General features: G+C 49.1%; 1 protein-coding gene across 4 annotated transcripts; it reads left to right on the forward strand.

Moving 5' to 3' along the window:
• Nucleotides 1-335: 335 nt before the first annotated feature.
• Nucleotides 336-25351, forward strand: EARS2 (glutamyl-tRNA synthetase 2, mitochondrial; the record flags this gene model as incomplete). 4 transcript variants are annotated; one of them, XM_082857971.1, is made up of 9 exons in its annotated part: nt 336-474; nt 3519-3674; nt 6888-7077; nt 9380-9852; nt 10980-11088; nt 13425-13680; nt 13794-13924; nt 18460-18595; nt 19043-25351. In XM_082857971.1, the coding sequence occupies 9 exons, from the start codon at nt 336-338 to the stop codon at nt 19124-19126; spliced, it is 1674 nt and encodes a 557-aa protein (XP_082714097.1). In that variant the 3' UTR covers nt 19127-25351. The 4 variants fall into 4 exon arrangements, 3 of the variants coding, with proteins under 3 accessions (XP_082714097.1, XP_082714098.1, XP_082714099.1); XM_082857972.1 differs by having other exon boundaries at nt 13527-13680; XM_082857973.1 differs by lacking the exon at nt 13794-13924.
• Nucleotides 25352-26891: the final 1540 nt, after the last annotated feature.

A 26891-nucleotide genomic window follows, 5' to 3' on the forward strand; every position in this document is an offset into this window, starting at 1 on the left:
TCGCGCACAGCCTGGCCGGAAACAGGTGGAGGTTTCTATGGAGACCCGCCTCCTCCGCTTCCCCGGCCCGGCCCCTGCCACGCTTTAGCTTTCAAGAACCTGGGGGGCGGGCCCGGGAAATCGCCCGCTCGCTGGACTCTGCCCCCTAGAGGCCGAGTGGGACCGCAGTCGTGCAAGGGGGCGTGGGCTTGTAGGCTAGGGGGCGTGGGCTTGTAGGCTAGGGGGCCTGCGCCTTTAAGGGGCGGGGTTGCGCCTGCTGTGGCGGAAGCGGATTTGCTGGGAGGAGTCCCCGGAAGTGATGCACGGAGAAGCCCACGTGTGCGGTTCCACTCCACATGGCTGTGCTCCTGAAGAGGTTGTTGCATCCCCGGAGGCCCCCGGAGGCCTTGGGCCGCCCCCTGGGACGGCGCGAGGCCAGCCTGGGCACTCATGCCGGGCCTGCGGTGCGAGTGCGGTTCGCCCCCAGCCCCACAGGTAACCTTGGCGGACGTGACGCTGCAGGCCTAGGCCCACCGTCTCTTGCCCGCCCCCCGAACGTTCCGAGCGAATCCCTTCCGGTGGAGTCAGACTGGGCGGGTAGTGCGGCCTCATTATACAGAGGCAGAAATAGGTTTACGAGAGGAAATTTTTCACGTCGCCAGGAATTTCGTGTTTATTGTACTGTACCATTTCTTTGGGCCTCTTTTTTCTTTTGTGTATATAGTAAATGTGTATTGAGTACAAAATGTTTTAGGCGCTGGGGTACAGTGGACATGGAGAAGGTAGGGCCCCCGCTCCCAAGAAGCCTACACTGTAGTGGCTGCAACAAACACGTATAAAAATAACTAGTTTTAAACAGTCACGTGTGTCATGCGGAAGATGAAGCAGGGTAGGGGACTGGGGGTTGGGTAGGATGCTCAGGGATGCCTTGCTGAGGAGGTGTCATAAGGGCTGAGAACCAGATAACAAGAAGGAGCTAGGTATGTGAAACCTATAGAAGGAACCTTCTGGGCAGAGGAAATTGGAGGTACAAAGGCCCTGTGATTAGTATTGGAGCCTAGCAAACCGGAGAGTCAGGCAGAGCCCCACTGTATACCCTAGCAGCGATCTTGTCAGGGCCTCCGCACCAGTTCCCCAAATTCTTTTCTCACCTAGGCAACCTGCTTGCCCTCTTCACACCAAGCGTGCCTCTCATTCTGAACTCCAGGGTCACAGAGCTACCTTTGTGACAAGGTCTCAGCTACACAGAGTGACAGGGATCTTTCTCGGCAGGCAGTATCGTGTAGAGCATGCTTCTCAAACCACCCCTGGTGAAAGGACTCCTTTCTGATTTCCAGTCAATTATGGACTAATACTTTTATAAAATCAATATAAAGAACTCAGTAGAAAAAGGAAACTCGTAAAAGCATACAAAATATGAGACTATTGAATTCAACAGATATAAAGTTATTCTGTCAAATTGCTGTCAACTTGGTTGGGAACTGCCAACAGTTTGCAGACAAGCTCTGGTTTGGGTGCCAAGGCCTGGAATTGTCTGGGCCCAAATTTCTGGCTTTGCCACTTCCTATTTGTGTGGCTTGAGAAAATTATTTAACCTCTCTGAACCTCTTGAGTTTTACCATCTGTCAAACAGGGCTGGTAATAGTACCTGCCTCATGGTTTGAGCTAATGCAACTGAGGCACGGGGTAAGGACTGGTACTCATGGAAAGCACTTAATAAGCAGAAGGTTCCATTGTGATGATTTTAATTCTCCTTTCCTTGCTGATCTGTGGGAAGAGCCCATGTTGGAAAGGCTGTTGACTACAGATAGAAGAATGTAGATCATTATAATAACTAAAATTAATAGGGTACTCTGGTCAACATTTATGCCTCACAGCAACCTTGCAAGGAAGATTTCTATTTTTTGTTGTTAATCTCTCTAACAAATTAAGAAATCGATGCACACAGAAGTCAAGTAGAGTGTCCAAGGGGTAGCAGAATTTGAATCAAGGTCTATTTGATCTAAAAGGTCTTGCTTTCAACTACTGGACCCCTGTCCTCTATCTTGGGGACCTCTGGTTTTGGGGGTGGCCTTGTAACTAGCTGAAGGTCACATACATAATCAGTGTTGAGCTGGAGTCTACCTGACTCCAGAGAAGCATTTCCTATCCCGTGCTGCCTCCTGTACTTGGAGATGCAGACAAGCTCATTGTGGAGACAGGGCCGTAGCCTGGCTGTCGTAGTTTATCTTATGACGGGGCCGAAAGCAAGCTCATCACATGAGATGAATTGTGCCGAAGCACAGCATTAGAGGGCTGCCGTTCGCTCAGGCAAAGCAGCACCGTCTGTCCTGCTGTGGTAGCTTTTATTAAAGCATTATCTAGGTTTACATTTTAAGACTTGTTTTCTTAACATTTCAGAAATGCCGAAGCAGCAACATATGTTTCTATTGATTATACAAGCAATAGGCTTTCTTGAAAACATGCCGTGCTTCGTCCCTGAACTCAAAAGCAGCACAAGTTTCCCACCATTATTTTGATTATACTGAAGTAGCACAAGGACATTTCCTTGCGTTCCCACCATTCTGATTATACTGAAGTAGCACAAGGACATTTCCTCGCGTTCCCGCCATTCTGATTATACTGAAGTAGCACAAGGACATTTCCTCGCGTTCCCACCATTCTGATTATACTGAGGACATCTCATGGATCAGTGCCCAAAGCACTCAATGCTTCTTCGCAGGCCCCCGGTTTGCCGGGAGGGCTCAAAGCAATCAGGACTGTTTACAGTTCTGGCTTATTCGCCAGCCCCCAGTTTGCTGGGGCGGGGGGCATGGGTCACGTCTCCTTTCCATGTCCTCAGTTATTCCACTACACCTGGCCCAAAGAAGGAAGGGTAAGGGGGGAAATGACAGCCCTGGGAAAACTGTTCACTTTAACTTTTCAGTCAGGAATGATGAAAAAGTAAAATATTAAGTGTTTAAACTTGGGTGAAGAGAAATACAGTGGCATCGAATATTACTTTCGGTTAGTATCTAAAGCCAGCACTTAAAGTGTCAAGTAGACAAAATTTAAAATGTATGATGTGGATAGTCACGTACAGTGCATAGAGGGTATGGGCAAAATGTAATCTTACAGTACTTTTAATTAGTAATTAATTTTTTTTTTTGTCCAAGGACTTCATTGAATTTGCATAAGTTAGATGCACGTGTGATGTGGCTTCACTGAATAACTGTCTGCTTCTCCTTTGGGTGAAACTTGGCCTTAAGGCAAATGTCAAAGTAGAATGATGGGTGCAGTTGGGGAGATTTGGAGCCATTTTACCCAATGACATGCTCCAGAAACTTCAGTGTTCTTCCACTTCCAGGATGAGGGTAAATGAGTCAACCAGCCCAGTCCTCTTCTGTGGCAACCTGCCTGCCTGGGTGCCTGACGGGGAGATGGGACAGGGTAGCGCCATTTCTTAGACTTTGATGTTCCCTGAGACCTTGTGTCACAAGCAGAACTTACTTGCCCCTTGTCTTCCCCATCTTGTCTGAGCTGTTCTCTTCTTCCGCCAGGCTTCTTGCACCTGGGCGGCCTCCGCACTGCCTTGTACAACTACGTCTTTGCCAAGAAGCACGGAGGGAGCTTCATCCTGAGGCTGGAGGACACGGATCAGACCCGCCTTGTGCCTGGGGCAGCGGAGAATATAGAGGACATGCTGGAGTGGGCAGGTGAGGCTGGCCGGGAGAGGCCCCTTCTTCAAGGAAGGCGCAGGGAGCAGGAAAAGGAGCCTGAAGGTTTTCTCACATGGCCCAGGGTGGAGAATGCGGAGTCCCTGGAGGAATGAGTACATTTGTGCTGCCTGTGGCGGCAGGTTCCACCTGGAAAGATGCTGAAGTTCCTGGGGCAGGGCAGAATAAAAAGCTCCAAGGCTGTTTGGAGATTCTTGTTTTTATCTCAGAATCTCACTTCCTCCTGGGAGCGGGCAGGAAACACAGGCCAAGTAGAAGATGGACCGGGAGTCTCCAGGGGTGTGGTAAGCCCGAGAAAGCGCCAGCCCAGTTGATGTGGGACTCCTGGCCCAGCTTGTCAAATCTTCTGATTTCCGGGAGGAGCCGGAACTCTGGGGTTTTTTTGTTTTTGTTTTTGATGACTACTTCCCATTGCTAAATCTGAGCTCAGATTTTTTTTTTTTTAAACCACATTGTACGAGCCAAACAAAACACGTGCAGCTTCTTAAGTCAGTCTCTTTAAGGGAAGTTTAGCCCTGAGGCCAGCTCAGCTCAGGGAGGACGAGGAGGAGTGTATTTGTGTTCCCCAGGTCAGTAGCTGCCTTCCTGTCGGAACAGGTATGACTATTTAAGCTCGCCAAGGAAAAATGCCAAAAACACCAGTCTGTCTTGATATGTGTATTCTAGTCTCAGGTAAATCATTAACTAAATTTTGGGTTCCTGAAGGGCAAAAACTGACTTCATTTCTGTCCTCTACTGTAGAAGGTTGTAGCAGAAACTCAGTTGAGATTAGCTGAATAAAAGAATTCATGCACCAAAGTCACTTACTGTGGTCCAGGTAGTGATAGTGTTCAAGCATGGAACCAAGACCCTGCACTCAGTAAGTAGGGGAAGACAGATAAATAACAGGTGAATTCATTCTTACTACAGTATTAAGTGATGATAAGTGATGTGGAGGGAAAGGTAGCAGGCGAGGAAACCAGCAGGGAGCAGGTCTTGGAGATGGGGGGGGACTTCCCCCGGGAGGGGACGGTAGAGCAGAGAGTTGCACAAAGTGAGGGGCCAGCCCTCTGGTTACCTAGGGGGAGAATGCTCAAAGCAGTGGGAATAGCAGATGCAAAGGCCCTGTGGAAGCTTAGTGCTGGATGTATTTGAGGAGCAGCAAGGAAGCCAGTGTGGCCCAAGCACGGTGAGGTAAGCAGAGGACCTGGAGACGTGAGGACAGGGAGGTTGGCAGGAGCCCATGATTGGCCACGTGGCGTGGAGCACCTGCTACACCGTGCTAGGCACGAGGGTACCGTGAGGAGCAAGACTGCCTGATGTGTCCTGCCCCGAGGAGCCCCCAGCTCGGCACAACGGTGTGAGCCTTCTGGTGAGGCAGAGGGCAGGGATCCACACCCCAGGTGGCTCAGTTCTGGAGCTTCTTGCTTTGGGCATCGGTATGTAATTTACATAGGATGAAATTTACCATCTCAAAGTGGTCTTTAGTATATTCACTGAGTTGTATATCCACCACCACTCTCTAATTCCAGAACATTTCCATCACCCCAAAACGAAACCCTGCACCAGGCACTCCCTATTCCTCCTTCCCTCCTGCCCCTGGCAATCACTAACCTACTTTCTGTCTCTGTGGTTTGCCTATTTGGGACGTTTCATTTTATGTCTGGCTTACACTTAGCATAAGGTTCTTGTATGTTGTAGCATGAATTGGTTCTTCTTTCCCGTTTATGCCAAACAATATTCATTGTATGGAAATAACACTTTTTACTTATCCATTCGTCAGTGATTGGGCATTTGGATTGTTTCTACCTTTTGGTTATGATGAGTAAAACTGCCGTGAACATTTACATACTATTTTTTATGTGACTCTGTTTTCAGTTTTCCTAGTGGAGTCTCTCTTAAACCCTGGAGCATTCCAAATGCTGGACACGTTAAGGGTAGATCAGGAAGGAGCCCCAGATGCACCTAACCCCCCCCCCCTTCTCTGACAAATGAAGAAATACCAATACCAACAGTACCAACGATGGTCACAGCCAGGACCTGCTGAGCACCGAGATGTGCCAGGCAAAGCGCCAAACCCTTCCCGTAGGCCGTCCCATTCCAGCCTCATGATGACCCTCAGCAGAAAGTAAATGTTTGTTTCCTTCTTTTGTAAAGGAGGAAATGGAGGCTCTGGTAGGTGTCTTGCCTGGCCTCAGAGCTGGCCAGTGCACTTGAACCCAGGCCCCTCAGCCTCCAGAGTCTGTGTGACTTCGGGTGTGCAGGGTTAGCACTGTCCTCTTCCTAATTTGTTTGAAAGCCATTTCAGGGCAGAAACACCGTCATCCAGCTCTTCTGTGTCCACCCTACCTCTCCCAGAAGTGTTTATAAGTTAAATCTATCCTTTATGACCTGAGGAAACCAGACCTGGGGTTGGCGGTTCGCTTATAGTAGGTCACATTTAATCTAACAGCGTATGTTGCAGCTGTTCTACATGAAGCCATTGCACTAAGCACTGTGTAAGCACTGGTGCGTTTACGTGTCGGTCACTCTGCACAGTAGACTCTCAGCTCCACTTTTCAGAGAAGGAAACCGAGGCTTAGAAAGGCTAAGGAATGCAAGAGGCAGTCCAAGTGGTTAAGAATGCAGACTTGGGGCCAGCTAGCCTGGCTTTGGTCCTTGGCCAGGTGACATAACACAGCCCCTCTATACCCCCAGGTCCTCCTTACTGAATGGGGGTAATAACGGCCCCTACTGGGTGGGGTGGTTTTGAGCTTTAACAGCGATCACAAAACATAAAAGCAGCCTGGAAGGTGCATGGCACTATCCCTCGTGACAGCCAGTCAGGGGCAGGGCCAGGAGCCCAGCCGGGCTGAATGGGCTGTCCCTGAACCACGCTTCTTCTCCCAAGTCCCCTGTTCCAGCCCTGCTGGCTTCTCCCTCCCCAGGGCAAGGATGGAGGGAGAGGACGTGCCTGTAAGGGCATGGGCCGTGGAACCAGTGCACCTCCATCCGACTCCTTATCCACCAGCCACATGACCTTGAGCGTTAACCTCTCTGTGTTTTAACTCTTTATCTGGAAAAGGGAAATCATAAGAGTAACAGGCTCATGGATTGTCAGGAGGGTTAGAAGCTTTGCTATATGTGTAAAGCGCTTATAACAGTGCCTGGGAACCAGTGTCCTGTGCATCGTAGTTATTACCGTTTGGTGATTATTCTCTGCCTGTGTTGTAGGCATCCCCCCTGACGAGAGCCCCCGCCGGGGAGGTCCTGCAGGGCCCTACCTGCAGTCTCAGCGACTTGTGCTCTACGCCCAGGCCACTGAAGCTCTGCTGAAGAGCGGTGCTGCGTACCCGTGTTTCTGCTCACCCCAGCGGCTGGAGCTCCTGAAGAGGGAGGCCCTAAGGAACCGCCAGACACCCCGGTAAGAGCCCCAGCCTGTCACAGGTGCCTCCCCAGGGGTGGATGTGTTCGTTAGCTCTTGCTGTGTAACAGATTATCCCCAACTGGCTTATCTCAGGGTTTCTGTGGTTCAGGTTTGGGCACAGCTTAGCTGGCTCCTTTGGCTCAGGGTTGCTCTCAAAGCTGCGTCAAGGTCTCGGCTAGGCTCGCAGTTACCTCGAGGCTGGACTCTCAAAGGATCTGCCTCCATGCCTCTCCGAGGCTGTTGCCTGGAGGCATCTGTTCTGAGCCATGTGGGCCTCTCCACAGGGCAGCTCACAGCTTGGCAGCTGGCTTTCCTCAGGGCAAGCCAGGGGGAAGGCAGGGGAGAGCGAGGAAGGTGGAAGCTACAGCTTCTGCATAACCTAATCAGGGAAGTGACATCTCACGGCTGTGTCGTGCTCTGTGCATCAGAAGGAAGTCACTAGGTCCAGCCCACGTTCGAGGGTGGGGAGGACACGGGGAAAGCACCATGAGGCAGGGATCATTCTCTCCTTCCCCGCTCAAATGGTAGCCCACAAGATACGTGTCATGCAGTTTACAGATCCCACTTACTGTCTTGAGGATCGGTCTGTATGAGTCCATGAATTTTCCTCTGCTTGCGTAGTATTCCATCACAGGGCTGTATCATCACTCACTTGATCAGTTTCTTTCTAATGAACATTTATGTTATCTCTAATCTTTTGATACTAAAAAAAGGGAGCGGTGATGAATAATGTTGACGTACATCATTTGGCACATGTGCAATGTGTTTGTTGGGTTACCTCCCTAGATTTGGAATTGCAGGTCAATTTATAGCTTCGATAGATGCTGTCTAGAGGCACTCTACTAGCTGTACTCCCATCAGCATCGTAACATTCAAGTTCCAGTTTCAGTGAACTATTTGGACAAGGGCTTGGATGTTCATACAAGGTCGTGCCATCTGCTGCAGCATCGCCTTTTTAATCATAAACAGTCTACTTGCCCATTGACAGAAGATTATTTTTTAAAATTACAATCATGTCCTATCCTGGATCCATACAGCCATTTATTTATTTATTTTATACATTTATTTATTTTTATAAATTTATTTATTTTTGGCTGCATTGGGTCTTCTTTGCTGCGTGTGGGCTTTCTCTAGTTGTGGCGAGTGGGGGCTACTCTTCATTGCAGTGCGCGGGCTTCTCATTGCAGTGACTTCTCTTGTTGTGGAGCATGGGCTCTAGGCGCATGGGCTCCAGTAGTTGCAGCACACGGGCTCAGTAGTTGTGCCTCGCAGGCTCTAGAGCGCAGGCTCTAGATCACAGGCTCAGTAGTTGTGGCACACGGGCTTAGTCGCTCCGCAGCATGTGGGATCTTCCCAGACCGGGGCTCGAACCCGTGTCCCCTGCATTGGCAGGCAGATTCTTAACCGCTGCGCCACCAAGGAAGTCCCATACAGCCATTTACGATTGAACATTTAGCTCAGTGTCAAGGATGGTACTTACAAGTGTTACATTTGTGTATCATTTAGGACGCTTTTGGGAGCAAGTAACAGATACTCTGTTTAAAAGGGACAAACCAGAGCTTCTCAACTTCAATGTGCAGAAGAATCACCTGAGGGTCTAGTTAACGGGCAGCTTCTGATTTAGCAGGTCCAGGGTGGGTCCAGCAGGTCCTGAGATGCCGCATTTCTGACAAGCTCCCAGGTGAGGCTGACGCTGGAGGTCCACAGACCACACTTTGAGTAGCCAAAGCATAAACCACATAGACATTCATCTTCTCCTTCTGCAGAAGTCTGCAGGTGGGTGACTCCAGGATGAAGCCAGCAGCTTTGAGAAGGCGAGACTCTATTTTGGCCTGTTGCTGCCTCCCTTGCTGCCCCCCTCCCCCATCAGTTACAAGTGGCTGCAACACCTTGTGGCTCGCCCTCCTCTCACTTAGAGAGAAAATCTTCCCCAGAACCTTCATCCTCCACTACCCCACAAGCATACTTTTTTTTGAATCTCAGTGATGGGTCAATGCTTTAGGGGAATGAGATTGCATGCTTGGCAAAATCAGTCATGATTCACCCCCTTGGGTGACATTTGACGTTTCCTCATTAGCAAGGAAGAAGGGAAACAGGCTTGTGACTGCTGTGCTATGTTATCTCACTTAGTTCTCCCACGCAATAACCTTGTTATCCCCATTCAAGACTGAGGAGACAGCTGTAAGAGGTAAATGACTTGCCCAAGGTCATACAGTTATCAGAGGCAAAGGTAGGGCTCACGACCGTCACCACTACTCTTAGTAACTCTTAGTTACTGTGCTGCTCTCCTTCCCAACAGGTATGACAATCGGTGCCGGAGCCTGAGCGAGGCGCAGGTGGCCCAGAAGCTGGCCAAAGACCCCAAGCCTCCCATCCGCTTCCACCTGGAGGGGGAGGCGCCAGCCTTCCAGGACTTGGTGTACGGCTGGAATCGGCATGAGGTGGCCAGTGTGGAGGGGGACCCAGTCATCCTGAAGAGCGACGGCTTCCCCACCTACCACCTGGCCTGCGTGGTGGACGACCACCACATGGGCATCAGCCACGTGCTGCGGGGCTCTGAGTGGCTGGTCTCCACCTCCAAGCATCTGCTCCTCTACCAGGCCCTGGGCTGGCAGCCCCCGCGCTTTGCCCACCTGCCCCTGCTCCTCAACAGGGATGGCAGCAAACTGTCCAAGAGGCAAGGGGACATCTTCCTGGAGCATTTTGCTGCCTCCGGCTTCCTGCCAGATGCCTTGCTCGATATCATCACCAGCTGCGGCTCAGGGTTTGCAGGTACCCACTCCCCAAGAGGTCCTGGTGGAACCATAGCACTGAAGAGCCAGGGCCTTGGGTCAGGCCGCCTGGCCTTCAGTCCCAGCTGTGCCGCCCACTGGCTGTGTGATCTTATACATGTTCCTTCTCTTATTTGACAAGTGTTTATTGAGCCAGACACCGTGTTACGTGCTTGGGGCTACAGTGGTGAACAAGGTAGATGTAATCCCTGCCCTCAAGGATCTTATGATCTGTGAGCCTCGGTTGCCTCATCTGTAGAATGGGCTAAGTGTCTACCTCACAGGGTTAAGTTAGGGTTCACTGAGCTCCTGACTATGAGGCACCAGCACAGTATCTGCCACACAACAGCACAAAAATTACAGATCCTGTGATTATTGTAATTACATTATTAATAGAAGTACAAGTAGGTACTCTGACGTTATTACTAGTATTACTATGACCCTAGTTTATTCCAAGCTGACCAAAGACTTAGGGCCCACATCTTGATGATGCACAAAATAGGATGACCTTTTGGGGGGGGGACGATTTCTGAAAATGTGGCCATAGTCTGCTTCCTGCTTTTTCTGCTCGTATCTCATTTAAACCTTAAAATATCCTTGAGGGGTATTTATTATCCCCACTGTTTGTTAGAAGCTTGTGAGGCTCAGAGAGATTGAGTAACTTGCCGAAGTCACACAGCTAGTGAGGGCTGTGGCAGAGGCTCAAGCCTAACCAGGATGCCCACTGACTGCGTGAGATGGGGCCACCGCTCGTGAGAAGCAGCTCGTGCCTCAGCTCTTCTCACTCTGGCTGCACTTTGGAATCCACCAGGAAGCTTGTGAAATACAGTCCTGCTCAGACCCCATCCAAAACCAGTCGAGTCAGATCCCTGGGACGCAGCCAGGCAGTGAGCAGGCTCTTCTTGCAGCTCGTGTCTTTGAGGGCCATGAGGGTTGATTTAGCCAGATTGTTTTCAAGCTTTTTGTTCGTTAGTGACAGAACCCTTTCTGCAAATGAAAGCTCACTCGGGCCCTTGGTATATAAAATACCTAGAAGTCGAATCTGTTTGGGCAGCCTCCCTTGTGATTGAAAGTGGAATGGCAGGGTGGGGGGTGGGTGCTGAGCAGCTGGGCCTGCCTCACTTGCAGAGAACCAGATGGGCAGGACCTTGCCAGAGCTGATCACACAGTTTGACCTGACCCGGGTCACCTGCCACTCAGCCCTGCTGGACCTGGAGAAGCTCCCAGAATTCAACAGGTGAGCGGGGAATCTGGAGCACCCCCAGGAGAAAAGGGCTCACCGGCTGATGCTGGGTCCCCGCGGTGGAAGGTCTAGTGGGCTCAGGTGTCTAGTGCCATGTGACCACCTGTAAGTCACCTAACCTCCTCAAGCCTCTGTTTTCTCTAAAATGTTTTCTTACCTTAGGCGATTGTTCAGTTAAATTAAGCCTCAAACTATTTTGCACATAGAAAGTGCTCAGTAAAATGGCAGGTACGGTTTTTGTAGTCACCATTATTCCTGCTCAGCCCCTCCCGTACCCAGCCAACACAGTAACTGAGTGCTGTCTCATGGCGTCTGTTTTACATTTCAAGTAGTTCTTCCCTGCGAAACCTCCAGCCACAGTTACAGTTCGGATCACTGTTGCCACGTCTCAGGCTAAGGGCATTAGAGGGAAAGCCAGAGGACAGGTCCGTTCTTAAGGGCCAGGGACTCTTTGATGCCTTCTCTTGAGCCTTGGTTTGGGGGCAGGCTCTTCTCGGTGCTTTGTGGCATGAGCCCAGGGGATTCACATCGACTGCGGGTGTGTCAAGGGTGTGTCAAGGACGTTACTTCATGTACTTCCTGCATCAGACCTAAGGTCAGTTGTATGATTTTGCCCTAGTGTGCATACGAGGAGAGCAAGATGTCAGGAAGTTGAATAACCAGCCCAAGTTCAAGTTCACACAGTAATGATGGGCATCTTTTTTTATTATTATTATTTTTATTTATTTATTTTTGGCTGTGTTGGGTCTTCGTTGCGGTGTGTGGGCTTCCCATTGCGGTGGCTTCTTGTTGTGGAGCACGGGCTCTAGGTGCATGGGCTTCAGTAGTTGTGGCACACGGGCTCAGTAGTCGCGGCTCACGGGCTCTAGAGCGCAGGCTTAGTAGTTGTGGCACACAGGCTTAGTTGCTCCATGGCATGTGGGATCTTCCCGGGATCGAACAGGGATTGACAGGGATCGAACTCCTGTCCCCTGCGTTGGCGGGCGGGTTCTTAACCACTGTGAGTGGGCATCTCTTGAGTGGGGCATTCAGGAGCAAACAGCGTGCACATTGAATGCAGCCTGTTCTCTACCTTTCTTATGGAGAAAGCGATATCCCTGGGAGAAATGGAGTTGGAACAGGGGAGATACTTTGTGACCCATTCCAGTCCTCCGCAAAGCATGAGGGGGAGCCAGAGGGAGACGGCAGTGGGCTTTTGCTTGGGATAGATGCCCTCAGTTTTTGTGCAGCCGAAGCTGTTCTCTTTAGTTGTTTCTGTAATCAAGCCACTGCTATGATTATTTCAGTAACAGTTGTAAAGATAGTAGTTGTCATAGCAGTGCTAGTGGTGTGGTGGAGGTAGTGATGGTAACGAACATTTATCTAGCACTTGCTACGTCCCAGGCCGTGGACTATCTCAAGCCTGATTTCTTTCTTCCCACTGTCTCATCTAACTACTAAGCAGGTCCTAGAAACAGTTTCAGTACAAATTTCATGTGATTTCTCTTCATTCATTTTAGAAAGTGGTGGTTTCGGGCCAGTGAGTGCTCCAGATTGCTTCCCAGATCCTTCCACCCTGTGTTCAGACTCCCTGCCCGTCTCCAACTGCCGGGTGTGGCAGTAACGCAGGCCTGGTACTCAGTGCTTTACAGACAGCTCCTCGTTTACTCTGCCCAGCGCCCTGTGAGGGAGGCCCCGTTGTTCCCACAGTAACAGACGAGCACCCTGAGCTCCAAACGGTTGTGTAACTTGCTGCAGACATCTGGCAAAGCTGGCTTCACCCACAGGCCTGTGCAGTCTCAGAGCCCATGAGATGATCACGAGTCCCTTGCTGCCTGCCTTTCTTCTACGTCAGGGACAGGGGGCCAAGCGCCTACAGAATGGCCCTCGGCCCCTCGCTGCTCGCTCTCTTGGGTCCCTCCAGTCGTGCTGGGGACAGGGTGAGGGCAGCCCAGAGACAGGACTGACAGGGCCTGGTTTGAGGCTTGGAGTCTTAGAGGCTTTGCTGCTTCTGAAGGAGGAACAAGGCGGTTAGAAGAATTCTGAAAAGGGAAAGATCTGACCTGACAGGAAAACTTGAGCTTTTTAACTGTGAGCCGTGAATTCAGAGAACTGTGCCGTCTGGACATGGCTTTGAATCCTAGAAATCCATATTCTCGACCTCTGCCCTTTTGCTCCAGAGCCCCACGCTTTGAACTCTGCGAGGAGGCAGGCACCACCAGGTTCTGCTTTGTAAACTCAGGTGCCTGTTGAGGCCAGGCAGGTAGCTCAGAGGAGGGTGGCGGGCCATGTGAGAGGCCCTGGGGAGCAGAGGGACGGGCAGACCTTCGGCACCCTCCTCTCTGCTCCAGCTGGAAGGTGTCATTCTTCAAACCCCACCCACTCCACTGGGGAAGAGGGTTGTCTGGGCTGGAGATGCCCGTGGCAGGACGGTCCCTTGGCTTCCCCGGCAGGCTGCACCTCCGCCGGCTGGTGAGCGATGAGACCCAGAGACGCCAGCTGGTGGGGAAGCTACAGGCTCTCGTGGAGGAGGCATTCGGGAGCCAGCTGCAAGACAGGAATGTGCTGGACGCAGCCTACGTGGAGAGGATCATCCTGCTGAGACAGGTGTGGTGTCGGGAGCTCGGGGGGACCCAGGGAGCGGGTGGCGCCCCACTCCTCCCCCTCCCGCTGCGTCATTGCCCCATCCCAGGGCGTTCAGTGACCGCCTCTTCCCCCAGGGTCACATTTGCCACCTGCAGGATTTGGTCTCCCCAGCGCATTCCTACCTGTGGACTCGCCCTGCTGTGAGTCGAGCGCAGCTGGGCGCCATCTCGGAGAAGGTGGACATCATTGCCAAGCGTGTGCTGGGGTGAGTGTCCGCAGGCTGAGTTCAGGGTTCTGCACCTCCCTTCCCTCTCTCCCCACCAGGGCCCCCTTCACTCCAGGGCTCGGCTGTCAGGCCTGCAGTACAGCCCCAGAGCTAGCGAGAGGTTCTCCGTGAGACGATCACTCACGGCTCTCTTGGCGGAAGGGCTGACCCTGAGGAGCCCAGGCTCTCCCGGGAAGAGGCGGTGGTCTGGCGCTGGGATCGGACCCACCTGGGTTCCGTTCCCGCCCCACCCCTCGCTGGCCCAGTTAGTTCACTTGCCCAGGGGGCTTCGATTTGTCCAAGTGACAGCACGTCCTTGAGCTTCCATTTCCTCACCTATAGGGTGGAGATGATACGAGGTCTTATTTTAACAGTAGCAGAACTCTCCAGATTATGAGGGCACAAAGTGCAACCAAAACGGGCTTAAGCAAGCGGGGGAATGATTGGTGTACGTAATTGCAGAGGCTAGGAGGAGCCAACTTGAGGTCCAGCTTAAAGCTGGGGCCAAAAATACGGCACCAAGACCTAATTTCTCCCTCTGCCCCTTTGACTTTCTCCCCCACACTCCTCCACGCCTGCTACTCCTTCTGCAGGGGTTCTGTATTGGGTAGATGGAGCATGGGATGCTCTACCACACAAGCGCCTTTCTCCCTTACCTGCATCCAGAGCAGGCAGTTTGGGCTGAAGAGCTTTCTCCACATCTCCAGGGTCCTGTCATCTCTGGGTTTTGCTCTTGTCCCCATGGTCCGTGGTGGCTCACAATTCAGCCAGAGGAGGAAGGAGGGAAGGGAGAGGGGGACGGGATACTCCTCCCCCTTAGGGACTTGACTTAAAAGTGACACACTCGTTTCCACCTGCATCCCGCTGGCCCGAACGCCTGTCTTACGGCCACTCCAAGCTACAAGGGAGTCTGGAAAATGTAGTTTTTACCTTGGGGACCAGGTGCCCAGCTGAAAATTGTGTCAGTGCACATGAGAGGGAGAAAGGATACCAGGGGTCAGAAGCAGCCTCTCTCACAGTCTCCACTGTGGTGGTTAAGACAGCAAAACCTTAGCCTCCGGCTCAGCTGTGTCCTAAGATTCACTCTGATGGGGCCTGATTGGCCTGGTTTTTCTGTCTCCAAACTAGTCACTGAGGCCTGGAGAATGTGATGTGCTGACTGGCTTAGGTTAGGTCATACCTGGGACCCTGAGTGGACCCCCGCCCCCCAGCCAAAGCACATGGGCTGAGGATGGAGCCGGGTAGTTCCACAGGGAGAGTTAGGGCCTGTGGAGAGAGTTATAAAGATTAAATTGGATAATAATAGCAAACACTCGTGTGGGCTTGCTTACACATGTGCCTATAGCATGCTGTGTTATATATCATATACGTTAGATGTGTACACGGATACGTGTGCATGCTATGTGTGTGTGCGTACACTTGAATTCAGAGCAGCCTAATAAAGGAACTCCTGTTAGCTCCATTTTAACAGGTGAGGAAATCAAGGCACAAAGAGGTTAAGTAACTTGTCTAAAATAATACAGCTAGTAAATCGAAGGAGCAGGGATTGAGACTCAAGCTGGCTGGGGCGAGAGACCGTGTGTCCAATCATATTCTCTATTGCTTATCTTTGGTGTAAAGTACTTGGACAGCCCCTGATAGCAAGCAGCCATCACAAGTCTTCCCTCCTCCTCAACCCCCAACAGAAAGGTGTCCCAAACAGCAGCTTCCTTTGTGAGATGTCTGTGGATTCACGGAAATGTGTATACAGCTCCATTCTTCCAATTTTTTGAATTTAAAACTTAATTGTTATTAATACATTCAAACCTCTTGAACCTCTAGGTTTAAAACCTAGAAATTATTTTGAAAGGTATATATCAGGAGTCCCATTTTTAATCCTTGTCCCCTGTCTGCCCTGTTCCAGAACCCTCTCTGGATGTTACTACTATTCATAACTATATCTAAATAACCCTTAGTTTTCAGTTTTTTTACACAAAAGGTACAATACAGGGAATTCTCTGGTGGTCCAGTGGTTAGGACTCAGTGCTTTCACTGCCGAGGGCCTGGGTTCAGTCCCTGATGGGCAACTAAGATCTTGCAAGCCGAGCAGTGTGGCCAAAAAAATACGATACAATAACACTGTTGTCTTTGGGTGGGATTTTTGTTTTATTTTTATTTTTTTAGTGGAGTATAGTTGATTTATAATATGTTAGTTTCAAATGTACAACATAGTGATTCAGTATTTTTATAGATTATACTTCATTTAAAGTTTACAAAATAATGGCTGTATTTCCCTAAGTGTCTTTATGTGTTTTTTTGCTTGTTTGTCTGTTTGTTTTTCCCTTAACAATTTATCTTTAGATCTGTCCAGGGCTTAGAAGAGCATCCTCATTCTTTTCCTGGCTACAGCTATTCCCTTTTTATACCACTTTACTATGATTTATATAATTCATCTCCTATTGGTGGACATTTGGATTGCTTCCAAATTTTGCAGTTACAGACAATCACAGTGAGTAACCTTGAATAGACATCATTAAGCACCCTTACAAGTAAATCTCCAGGATAAATTCCCAAGAGGTATTATTAGTAATAATACTCCCTTAATTTAGGACATTCCACACGAGGCTGTTAGTTCTAGTTCACTGGGCTAATGTCTTACCTCCCCACCCCTGCCATGGGATTAGATTTTAGAGACCCTCGGGGGCTCCCACTGAAGGCAGGAAAGCTGACGCCCAAATATATAGAAGCTGCCGGATCTCTGGAAGTCCCTCTGTGCCCACACCAAGGCCTGGACCAGCTCTAACATGCCCTGGCTGCCAGTGTTGGCTGCCTGGGGCCTGTTACTCTCACCAGATCCTTGGCAGCCTGCTTCCCCACAGTGACATTGAGGAGTGTGTTTGGTTTTTTCCCACATTACATTTTTGGGTTTTTTTGAAGTATAGTTGGTTTACAATGTGTTAATTTCTGCTATATAGCAAAGTGATTCAGTTATACATATTCCTTTCCATAGTCTTTTCCATTATGGTTTATCACAGGATATTGACTATAGTTTCCTGTGCTCTGTGGTAGGACCTTGTTGTTTATCCATTTTATACATAATGGTTTGCATCTGCTAGTCCTAAACTCCCAATCCTTCCCTCCCCCCACCTCGCCCACCCTTGGCAACCACAGGTCTGTTCTCTATGTCTGTGAGTCTGTTTCTGGTTCGTAGATATGTTCATTTGTGTCATATTTTAGATTCCACATATAAGTGATATCATATGGTATTTGTCTCTTTCTGAGACTTACTTCACTTCGTATGATAATCTCTAGGTCCATCCATGTTGCTGCAAACCACATTACATTTCATATTTTCAATATTTCCTCTTCTCCATTTCATAAATAGCAATCATGTGGTCCGGTTTTAAGATGCAATACGAATGATTATGTTTCTCAAATTGAAACTGAATTGCTCAAGTACTGGAGTGAGTAAGGAAATCTGCACTAAAAGGCTTTTTGTTTCAATTCCTCATGAACCCAGTCCCTGAGCCGGTAGCCCTCCACCCTGAGCTGATGTGGGGAATGGAGTGTCTGGGCCCTTTCGGGAGCAGGTGGTGTCAGAGGTGGCGTCGAGGATCGTCTGCACTAGTGAAGATCTCCAGCCTCGGTCCCTCTTCCGTGTGGAATGACTCCCCCTGCCCTACTCCCGTCTCTTGCTCTAACTTAGAATCAGGGCTGGGACGAAGTTTTTGCAAGTCGTGCTCTGACTAATTGGGGACTTTCTCTTGAGCTGAAACATGCTTTGGGGAGAGGGTCTCAGCTGGACTGCCAGGAAAGTGGGGAATGGTTGCTGGCCTGTTTTAGTTCCTTAAGTGTTTCATTTGTGGGCAAAGAATGGTTGTAGCAAGTTGGCGGCAGGGACATTACTGGAGCTGGGGTCTCCTGATTTCCTTCTTTCTGCTCTTCTCCGCTACATCCCCCAGAAGTCTTGAAACTGTGTTTCAGATCATTTCCCAGAGGGCTTCATTCTTCCATCCTATGTGTAACCCAATCCTAAGTTTCTTTTCAGATCCTCTTGCAATGTCTCTGAGCTCTTGGATGTAATAAATATTAGCTAATATTTAACTTTTTATTGAAATATAAGAGCTCATCCTTTCAAGCACTTACCATCTGTTCAGGCAATGTACTTAGTGCTTTACAAGTTTTAACTTAGCCCCACCATAGCCCTGTGAGGTGCAGACACTATTATTATTCCCACTTTACAGGTGAGAAAACTGAGGCATGAAGATTACATGGCACAGGTAGTAATCAGTAAATCCTCTTATGGTTTCCTCTTAGTTTCCCTATTTTATGCCCACTTGCTTGGATTCTCTGTGTTTGTAGTCTCTTGGTGGTTGTTTCCTCCGCAGCTAGGATGGGGATGGGGGTAGTAGATATCCCCCACCCACAAGGCAGGCTTGAACATTGGTTGTGCTGTTAATGTATATTGTAGCTGATGGATGAATCTTCTGAAGTCCTCCCTTCCACCCACTTGCCACTGGCCCATGCTGGCCCCTTATAGACTGGCCCTCTTCTAGGCTTTTAGAAGGACCCGGTATGAGTTTAACCCAGGACATGCTGAACGGAGAACTGAAGAAGCTGTCAGAAGGTCTGGAAGGCACCAAACACAGTAACGTGATGAAGCTCCTCCGAGTGGCCCTCAGTGGACAGCTGGTGAGGCGGGTGGCTGGACTGAGCCCTGGAGCCCTCATTTATCCACTCAGCTAACATTCACCGGCAGCACTAAGCTCAGTTTGGGGGCTGCAAAGATGAATGAAACATGACCACCCCCCTCATTCAGTCATTCAACAGACAATACTTACTGAGTACCTACCATGTGTAAGCACCATACTAGGTACAGTGGGTACGGTAGTGAGTGAAACACATGTGCTCCCTGCCTTCATGGAGCCGGCGGTTGACTGGGGCTGTTGGACCTACCAACCCAGCAAGAGCAGGCTTCTGGGACCCATCCTCAGAAATCAAAGCCCGTAAAATGCAAACTCTGCTCCGTGGGATGCAGGCAGCAGTGCTGGGGTTGGCCTAGGGGTAACTTCTGCAGACCAAGTTTGGGTGTTCATTCCTCAGGCATCTTAAGGCAATGTTTTCTCTTTTTGTTCTTAGCAAGGACCTCCTGTAGCTGAGATGATGTTGTCCTTGGGACCAAAGGAAGTGCGGGAACGAATACAGAAGGTGCTTTCCAGCTAGAGAGAAGGTGTGCAGGACAGCAGAGGTGGCCACAGGAACTGTTCTTGTGGGACCTGCCCTCAGAGGGGAGGAGCAGGAGGCCTGGGGCCCATCGGAAGCTTGTGGAAGGAACCAAGAATGGATACACAACCTCTGGGCGCACAGGTGCATTTATGACTCCACACCAGGCCCATCCTTATCAGTTGGCCAGGGTCACCCAGCCCCCCTCACCTACCTGACGCTGGAAAGGAAGGCCTCACTTATGGTTCTGACACCACAGTACACAGCAGAGGTTAGGAGCTGGCTCACTGAGCAGTCGCAGCTCATGTTTTAGTCTGCTCGGGCTGCCATGAAAAAATACCACAGAATGGTGGCTTAAATAACAGAAAATGATTTTCTCACAGTTGTGGAGGCCAGCAGTCCAAGATCAAGGTGTTGGCAGGTTTCGTTTCTCCTGAGGCCTCGCTCCTTGGTTTGCAGACGGCTGCCTTTTTGCTCTCTCCTCACAAGGCCTTCCCTCTGTGTGTGCCCTCGGTATCTCTGTTTGTCCAAAGCCCCTCTTAAGAGGACACCAGTGAGATTGGGTTAAGGCCCACCCTCACGGCCCAGTTTGAACTTAATCACTTCTTTAAAGGCCCTGTCTGCAAATTTTGTCACATTCTGAGGTACAGAGAGGTTAGGGCTTCACATGTGAGTTTTGAGGGGAACACAACTCAGCCCATGCATAACAGCTTGGCAGCAGCCTGGATCCCTGGGTCCCAGTTCTCGGGCCCAGTTTGACTTTGTTTTTTCGTTTTGTTTTGTTTTTTAATTTATTTATTTTTGGCTGTGTTGGGTCTTGGTTGCTGCGCACAGGCTTTCTCTAGTTGGGGCGAGCGGGGGCTGCTCTTTGTTGTGGTGCGTGAGCTTCTCATGGCGGTGGCTTCTCTTGTTGTGGAGCACGGGCTCTAGGCACATGGGCTTCAGTAGTTGTGGCACGTGGGCTCAGTAGTTGTGGCATGCGGGCTTAGTTCCATGGCATGTGGGATCTTCCTGGACCAGGGCTCGAACCCGTGTCCCCTGCATTGGCAGGTGGATTCTCAACAACCGTGCCACCAGGGAAGCCCCCAGTTTGAGTCTGGAGCAATGACTGACAAGCTGGGCTGAAGTGGCTTGTTAGACTTTCTTTGGGGCTTATAAGGGAAGAACCCACAAATCTGCCCAGGGGGAACACTTAACGTTTTATACTACTCTTTGTCCTTGGGCTTGGGGCAGCCTGTATCTCCCTTCCCTAAAGGTTGTCTCTTCCTCTTTTCCAGTTCTCCCCCGGTCCTTGGACTGGAGACCTCTACCCTGCCTGCTCTGCATCTTTTTCTTCATATTTGCCTCCTTCTTCTACCCATCATTTGTAAATCACTGTCTGTGGGTTTCTGAAATGAGATGTTCTTCTTGGGGTGAATAGGAATAGCTGAAGTGGAAGGAGGATGGTGGCCGGCTACAAAGACCCCTACACAGCTACTGGGCTTCCCCTTTGTAGCCCCCAGTCATCGCTACCTCCTGGCATTCACACTGAATAGGGCTGACTTCTGTGTGGTGTGTCATGGCTTCCATGTTGTTCTCTTGGATCCCTTACTCTGTGGGAAGCCAGCTTCCACACTGTGAAGACAGTCAGAGACAAGGATCGGAGGCCTTTGGACAACAGCCGTATGAATGGGCCATCTTGGAAGTCAGTCTTCCAGCCCCAGTCAAGCCTTCAGATGACTGCAGTGCTGGCTGACATTTGACTGCAGCGTTCTTTTTTTTTTTTTTTTTTTAATTGGAGTGTAGTTGCTTTACAATGTTGTGTTGTGTTTGTTTCTGCTGTACAGCAAAGTGAATCAGCCACACGTATACATATATTCCCCTCTTCCTTGGATTTCCTTCCCATTTAGGTCACCACAGAGCATTGAGTATAGAGTTCCCTGTACTATACAGTAGGTTCTCGTTAGTTATCTGGTTTATACATAGTAGTGTATATGTGTCAGTCCCAATCTCCCAATCCATCTCACCCCCTCTTCCCCCTTAGTGTCTATACGTTTGTTCTCTGTGTCTCTGTTTCTGCTTTGCAAATAAGTTCATCTGTACCATTTTTCTAGATTCCACATACGTGTTAATATACGATATTTGTTTTTCTCTTTCTGACTTACTTCACTCTGTATGAAAGTCTCTAGGAACATCCTCGTCTCTGCAAATGGCACAATTTCGTTCCGGTTTATGGCTGAGTAACATTCCATTGTATATATGTACCACATCTTCTTTAGCCATTCCTCTGTTGATGGACATTTAGGTTGGTTCCATGTCCTGGCTATTGTAAATAGTGCTGACTGCAGCCTTCTTGAAAGATCCTGAGCCAGAACCACTAAGCAAAGTTGCTCCTGAATTTCAGACATACAGTTATGAGATAATAATATTTATTGTTTAAAGCCACTTAGCTCTGGGATAATTTGTTACCCAGTAAGAAATTGCTAATACACTGTCCTTTTCCAGGGGAATAGGGAAAGGGGATTAAAGAATTTGCTGAGTTTCACAGAGACCTAATCCTTGCTTGAAAAGTACATCAGATAAAGTTCTTTGATGGCAAGCAATGGAAACCAGCTCTGCCTAACTTAGGTTTATTGGAGACTTTAAGTTTATGGGAGTTTAAATTTGTGAGAAAGTCATAGACTCTATGGGAAAGCCAAAGAACCAGGTCTTGGAAAAGACAGGAACCAGGGAAGCTCTGAGCATGCAGGCAGCAGGAGCTCATGGCCAGTCTTGTCTGTGTTCTTCAGTGGGAACACATGAACTCTTAACTAATTTTTGTTATGGTTTCGCTGTATTTTTTCCCCTTCAGTTTTGGATGATTCAGCTAAAGATTCAGATTCTATGAAGAGAGTGGTTGGGCTAACTGAGGTCATGTTACCATTCCTCAGCCAGGAATATATCCAATGGAGGAAAAGTTCCCAAGGAGAAGTAGGGTGGTTTTTCCAGAAGAAGGGGCAATGGCAGAAACAACAGGTGTTCCGCCAAAGGGGACACAGAATAATAATGCTTGCAATTTATTTTGCGTTCACATGAGCCTCAGCCACTTCTGGGTTTCAAATTATGCTGGTAGGGGACTTCCCTGGTGGTTCAGTGGCTAAGACTCCATGCTCCCAATGCAGGGGGCCTGGGTTCAACCCCAGGTCGGGGAACTAGATACTGCATGCATGCCGCAACTGGGAGTCTGCATGCTGCAACTAAGACCCGGTACAACCAAAATAAATAAATAAATATTAAAAAAAATTTTATGCTGGTAAACACTTTAGTTCATCATCTCTTTAAATCTTCACAACCCCATGAGACAGGCATTATTATTATGGTTGTTGTTTCTCTGTTTTAGATAGGGAGACTGAGGCTCAGAAAAGTTGATCAACTCTTCTGAGGTTTTAGTATGAGGCTTACGACAACCCAGAGTCCAACCTCAACTCCTGTCACTCTGAGTGACATCAGAGCCTTCGATTCTAAGACATCAAGTATGCTTACAAGAAACTCTAGCTCTTGGTTAGGGAATCTGACTGTTTTAACAAAATGAGAGATCAAATTGCTGAGTCGATAAAGTTGTGGCCACTTCCTCGGTTGGAGTGAGTTGTCTGAGAAGCAGCATGTATCCTCTGCTCTGGGGTTTTGCTCAGGATCAGAAGGAATGTGTAAAAGGACTTCACAGTTTAAATAACCTCAAGTCCGTCCCCCAGTGTTTTTTCAGAGTATAGTGAAGTGAAGGCCATAGAGGCCAACTGTCTAGACTCAAAAACTGGTTCTGCCACTTACTGTGTGACTTCTGTAGCTCAGTTTCCTCATTTGTTAAAATGGGGATAACAGTTGTATCTGTCTCAGCAAATTGTAAGAATCAAAATAGATGACATATGTAAAGTTCTTAAAACAGTGCCTGGCACTCAACAAATGTTATCAATTACAGTCATCCTCATCACCAGTATTTTCATTCTTAGAGATGCTGATCTTGGTTGCAACACATAGAAACACACTCAGACTAACATAAACCATGAAAATAATTTACTGGGAGATTTAGGACCCACAGATCCCAAGGGCAGGACTTCCAGCTGGACTTTACAAGAGACTGGAATCTGTACCCAAAAACCTATTAGGACCCAACACACTCACCTTTATCCCTCTGAAACTGCAGTTTCTAACCTTCGTCTCTGGGTGTCTGCTACTCTCATCTTTCTTCTGCAGGCTGGCTTTCTCTTATCTCTGCAGCTGTTGAACAACTGCCCCAGCCCTAAAGCTGAATCATCTCCCCTCTGCTACACTGCCAATTCAATAACTAGTATTCCATGTCCAAAATCCCAGGAGAGAATCTGATTGGCCTAGCTTGGGTCAGCTGTCTACCCCTGGTCCAATCAACTGTGGCCAGTGGGACAGAGTCATGTAAGCAATCATGGCTGCAGGAGATCACTCTAGTGATGGAGAGGGCCGTTCCTCCCCCTGAGCGTATTCTCTTTCCATGGAGTTTAGAGTATACCTTTGCCAGAAAATTACTATTTTTCTGTAGGCAACTTTGGAATCTCATTCATATTGCCTTTATCCTAGCTTATTTTTTTCCTCATAATGCTTATTACTATATGAAATTATATAGTGTATTTGTACATGTTTATTGTCTGTCTTACTCTAAAGATAAGATTGAGACAGGCAATAAGTTTTTCTTATTCTTGATAGTAACCATAGCACCTGACACAGTGTCTGACACATAGTAGGGAGTCAGGTAAGCTCTCATGATGAAAAAAATGTTTGAGGCCTTCATCTGTCAGATCAGTTTCTTCAGAAGTGGCAATTATCAGCTGATCTAACTCTGCCAGATTCCAACAGTTTCCCAGTTTCACTTTCATTGACTCTGGGGAATCACATCTCTTTTGCAAGATTTGCAGTTGTAGTTAGCTATCTGATCTATTGCCTGTAAATTGCACCAAATCCAGCTATCTGTGAGAGACTGACCTTTGACAAAGACTTTGAAGACTGAGATAGATGGAATACTTCAATATAGAGGGGTGTTTAGTGGGACCTAAATTAGAAATTGTCTAATTGATTAAATATGTTTGTCTTATGATGAAATTCCCTACCTTCCCAGGGACTAGGATAATAAATACTTAGAAAATGAGGACTTCCTGGGTGAGGGCAGAACCCGGAGAGAGTAGTTCATGCGTTCATGTTCATAGATGTCAGAGGACTTTACAGATGAAGTGACCTTTGAACTGGGTTCTGAGGGGTGAGTAGGAGTTTCCAGATCAATGGGGGTTGGAAGGTATGCCAAACAAAAGGATGAAAGAGAATTTCACCAAGTTGGGTGGAGCCAAGGGTAGGAGTTGAGGGAGCGGGAGAAGTAGCTGAGAAACCAGGCAGAGGGAAATCCAAACAGCCCTTTGCCAGGTTAAGGGTATCAAGGTGCCATCTGATGCAAATAGCAAAACATCCAGATTCAAACCAGCTTGAAAAGGAAGATTTAGTATCCCGCAAAGCAGGAAGTTCGGGGGTATGGCAGGCTCTGGGGTTGGTTAATTAAGCGTTCAGTGACCTCAGTGAGGACTTAGGGTCTTTCCATCTCTTTGTTCTATTGGCCCCAGCATTGGCAACAGCCTTGGGTTGGTTCTCTCTGCTCACAATTGTCTGCCTAAAGTGCTCGGGCCTCTCTGCACTTCATGTTGTCAGAGAGAGCGTGGCTTTCTGCGTCTCTCTCCCCGAAAGCAAGGAAACTTTTCTCCAGCACCCTCCCCTTCGTGACTTCCCCATTCTTCAACCTGTCCTTTTGGGGAAGTGGGCAGGGGAGTCCCCATAGATCAGTCAGACCTAGAGCCGGGGGCGGGGTCAGCTCTTCCCTGGGTTCCTGGACAAAGTGGGGGTCCATTAGCAAAGACATGAGTTGGGTCTTCATGAAGTGGAAGGTGAGGAGCCACTGAACTGCTTTAAGTAGGGAAGTGAGAAGATCAGATTTGTGTTTTTTTTAAAGATCATTCCGGCAGCTTTGCTGAAGAGAGATTTGAGCAGGGCTGGCCCGGGAGCGGGGAGCCCTGGTAGGAAAATGAGACATGAAAGAGGGAAACACGATAAAGCCATGTTTCATCCTCACAGCCTGACTGCCCCCCCCAACCCCATCTACCTTTCCTGCTTCACTTCACTCATTCCTGCCACACGCGCCCCCTTCTCTTGTCTCCCACCATGTAAGCCTTCCTTTGTGCCGCTATTCTGTCTGGAATACTCTTGTCCATATGCTCTTTTTTTTTTTTTTTTTTTTTTTTTTTTTTGCGGTACGCGGGCCTCTCACTGTTGTGGCCTCTCCCGTTGCAGAGCACAGGCTCTGGACACGCAGACCCAGCGGCCATGGCTCATGGGCCCAGCCGCTCCGCGGCATGTGGGATCCTCCCGGACCGGGGCACGAACCCACGTCCCCTGCATCGGCAGGCGGACTCTCAACCACTGCACCACCAGGGAGGCCCTGTCCATATGCTCTTCTGCCCTTTTGCCTGGTCAGCTCTCTCAGCCTTCAGATCTCTTTAATTAATTAATTTATTTATTTTTGGGCTGCATTGGGTCTTCATTGCTGTGCGGGCTTTCTCTACTTGTGGCGAACAGGGGCTACTCTTCGTTGCAGTACACAGGCTTCTCATTGCAGTGGTTGGCTTCTCGTTGTGGAGCATGGGCTCTAGGCGTGTGGTCTTCAGTAATTGTGGCACATGGGCTCAGTAGATGTGGCTCGTGGGCTCTAGAGCGCAGGCTCAGTAGTTGTGGCACACGGGCTTAGTTGATCTGTGGCATGTGGGATCTTCCCGGACCAGGGCTCGAACCCGTGTCCCCTGCATCGGCAGGCGGACTCTCAACCACTGTGCCACCAGGGAAGCCCCAGGATATGCATTTTTTAAAATATAGAAGGCTGTAGAAGCTTGGCTTGGTACTCATTAAACTCATTATCACGCCCTGGGGATCTCCAACTTAGCCTTCATATCTGGGCAAAATGTTGGGGTCCCAGCCCAGGCCCGAGTGCCCTCCCCTCTGCCCCCTACCACCCCTCCCCCAACCCTGATTGCAGTAGGACAGCGTAGCCAAGGAGGGGGCAGCCTTCTCTATCTAGAGAACTCCTCTTGTCTTGATTTCGGAGAGGCAGTAGTGAGTGGTGGCGTGAAGTGAGATCTTAACTCCCTGCCCAGGAATTGAACCTGGGTAGCCTGGATAAAAACCAGGAATCCCAGCCACCACACCCCCTGGCTCTTGTCCCCAGTGAAAAATGCATTTCTCACAGAAGCAAGAGCTGTAAAAACAGGTACAAAGTTTATTATTAGAGACATAGCACAAATGGGAGGGCACACAGAGAAACAGTTTGGTAAGACAGAAGCAAGGCAGAGATGCCCCCAGAGAGAAAGGGTGTGGGCGTCCTCCCGAATGAGGAGGCATGCAGTAAAGAGGCGGTTAGGTCATTTATATAGAGCAGTTCTTCCAGGTCTTTGTTTACCTTTGGCCAATTACCTGGTTTCTTTTTCCACACCTGATGCCCTAGGACCCTCCCCAACGTATGTGTGCAACTTTTTTCCAAGATGGATTCCAGCCCAGGGGCCTATGGGACGGCCTTAGCATCACATATTATGGGGTGGTGCCCCTCCTTTTGACCCCCAAGGAGCTTTTATGCGCATGTGCAGTGTTTCTCTTGCCCCAAGGATGGGAAATGTATGACCTCTTGATCTTTTAACAGGGTTTAGTCCCACTCTGTCCCTGCCATAAAAATGTCCAATGTCTGACAGATGCA

The sequence above is a fragment of the Leucopleurus acutus genome (assembly GCF_964270905.1).
Source record: "Leucopleurus acutus genome assembly, chromosome: 16".
NCBI classification, from domain to species: domain Eukaryota; kingdom Metazoa; phylum Chordata; class Mammalia; order Artiodactyla; family Delphinidae; genus Leucopleurus; species Leucopleurus acutus.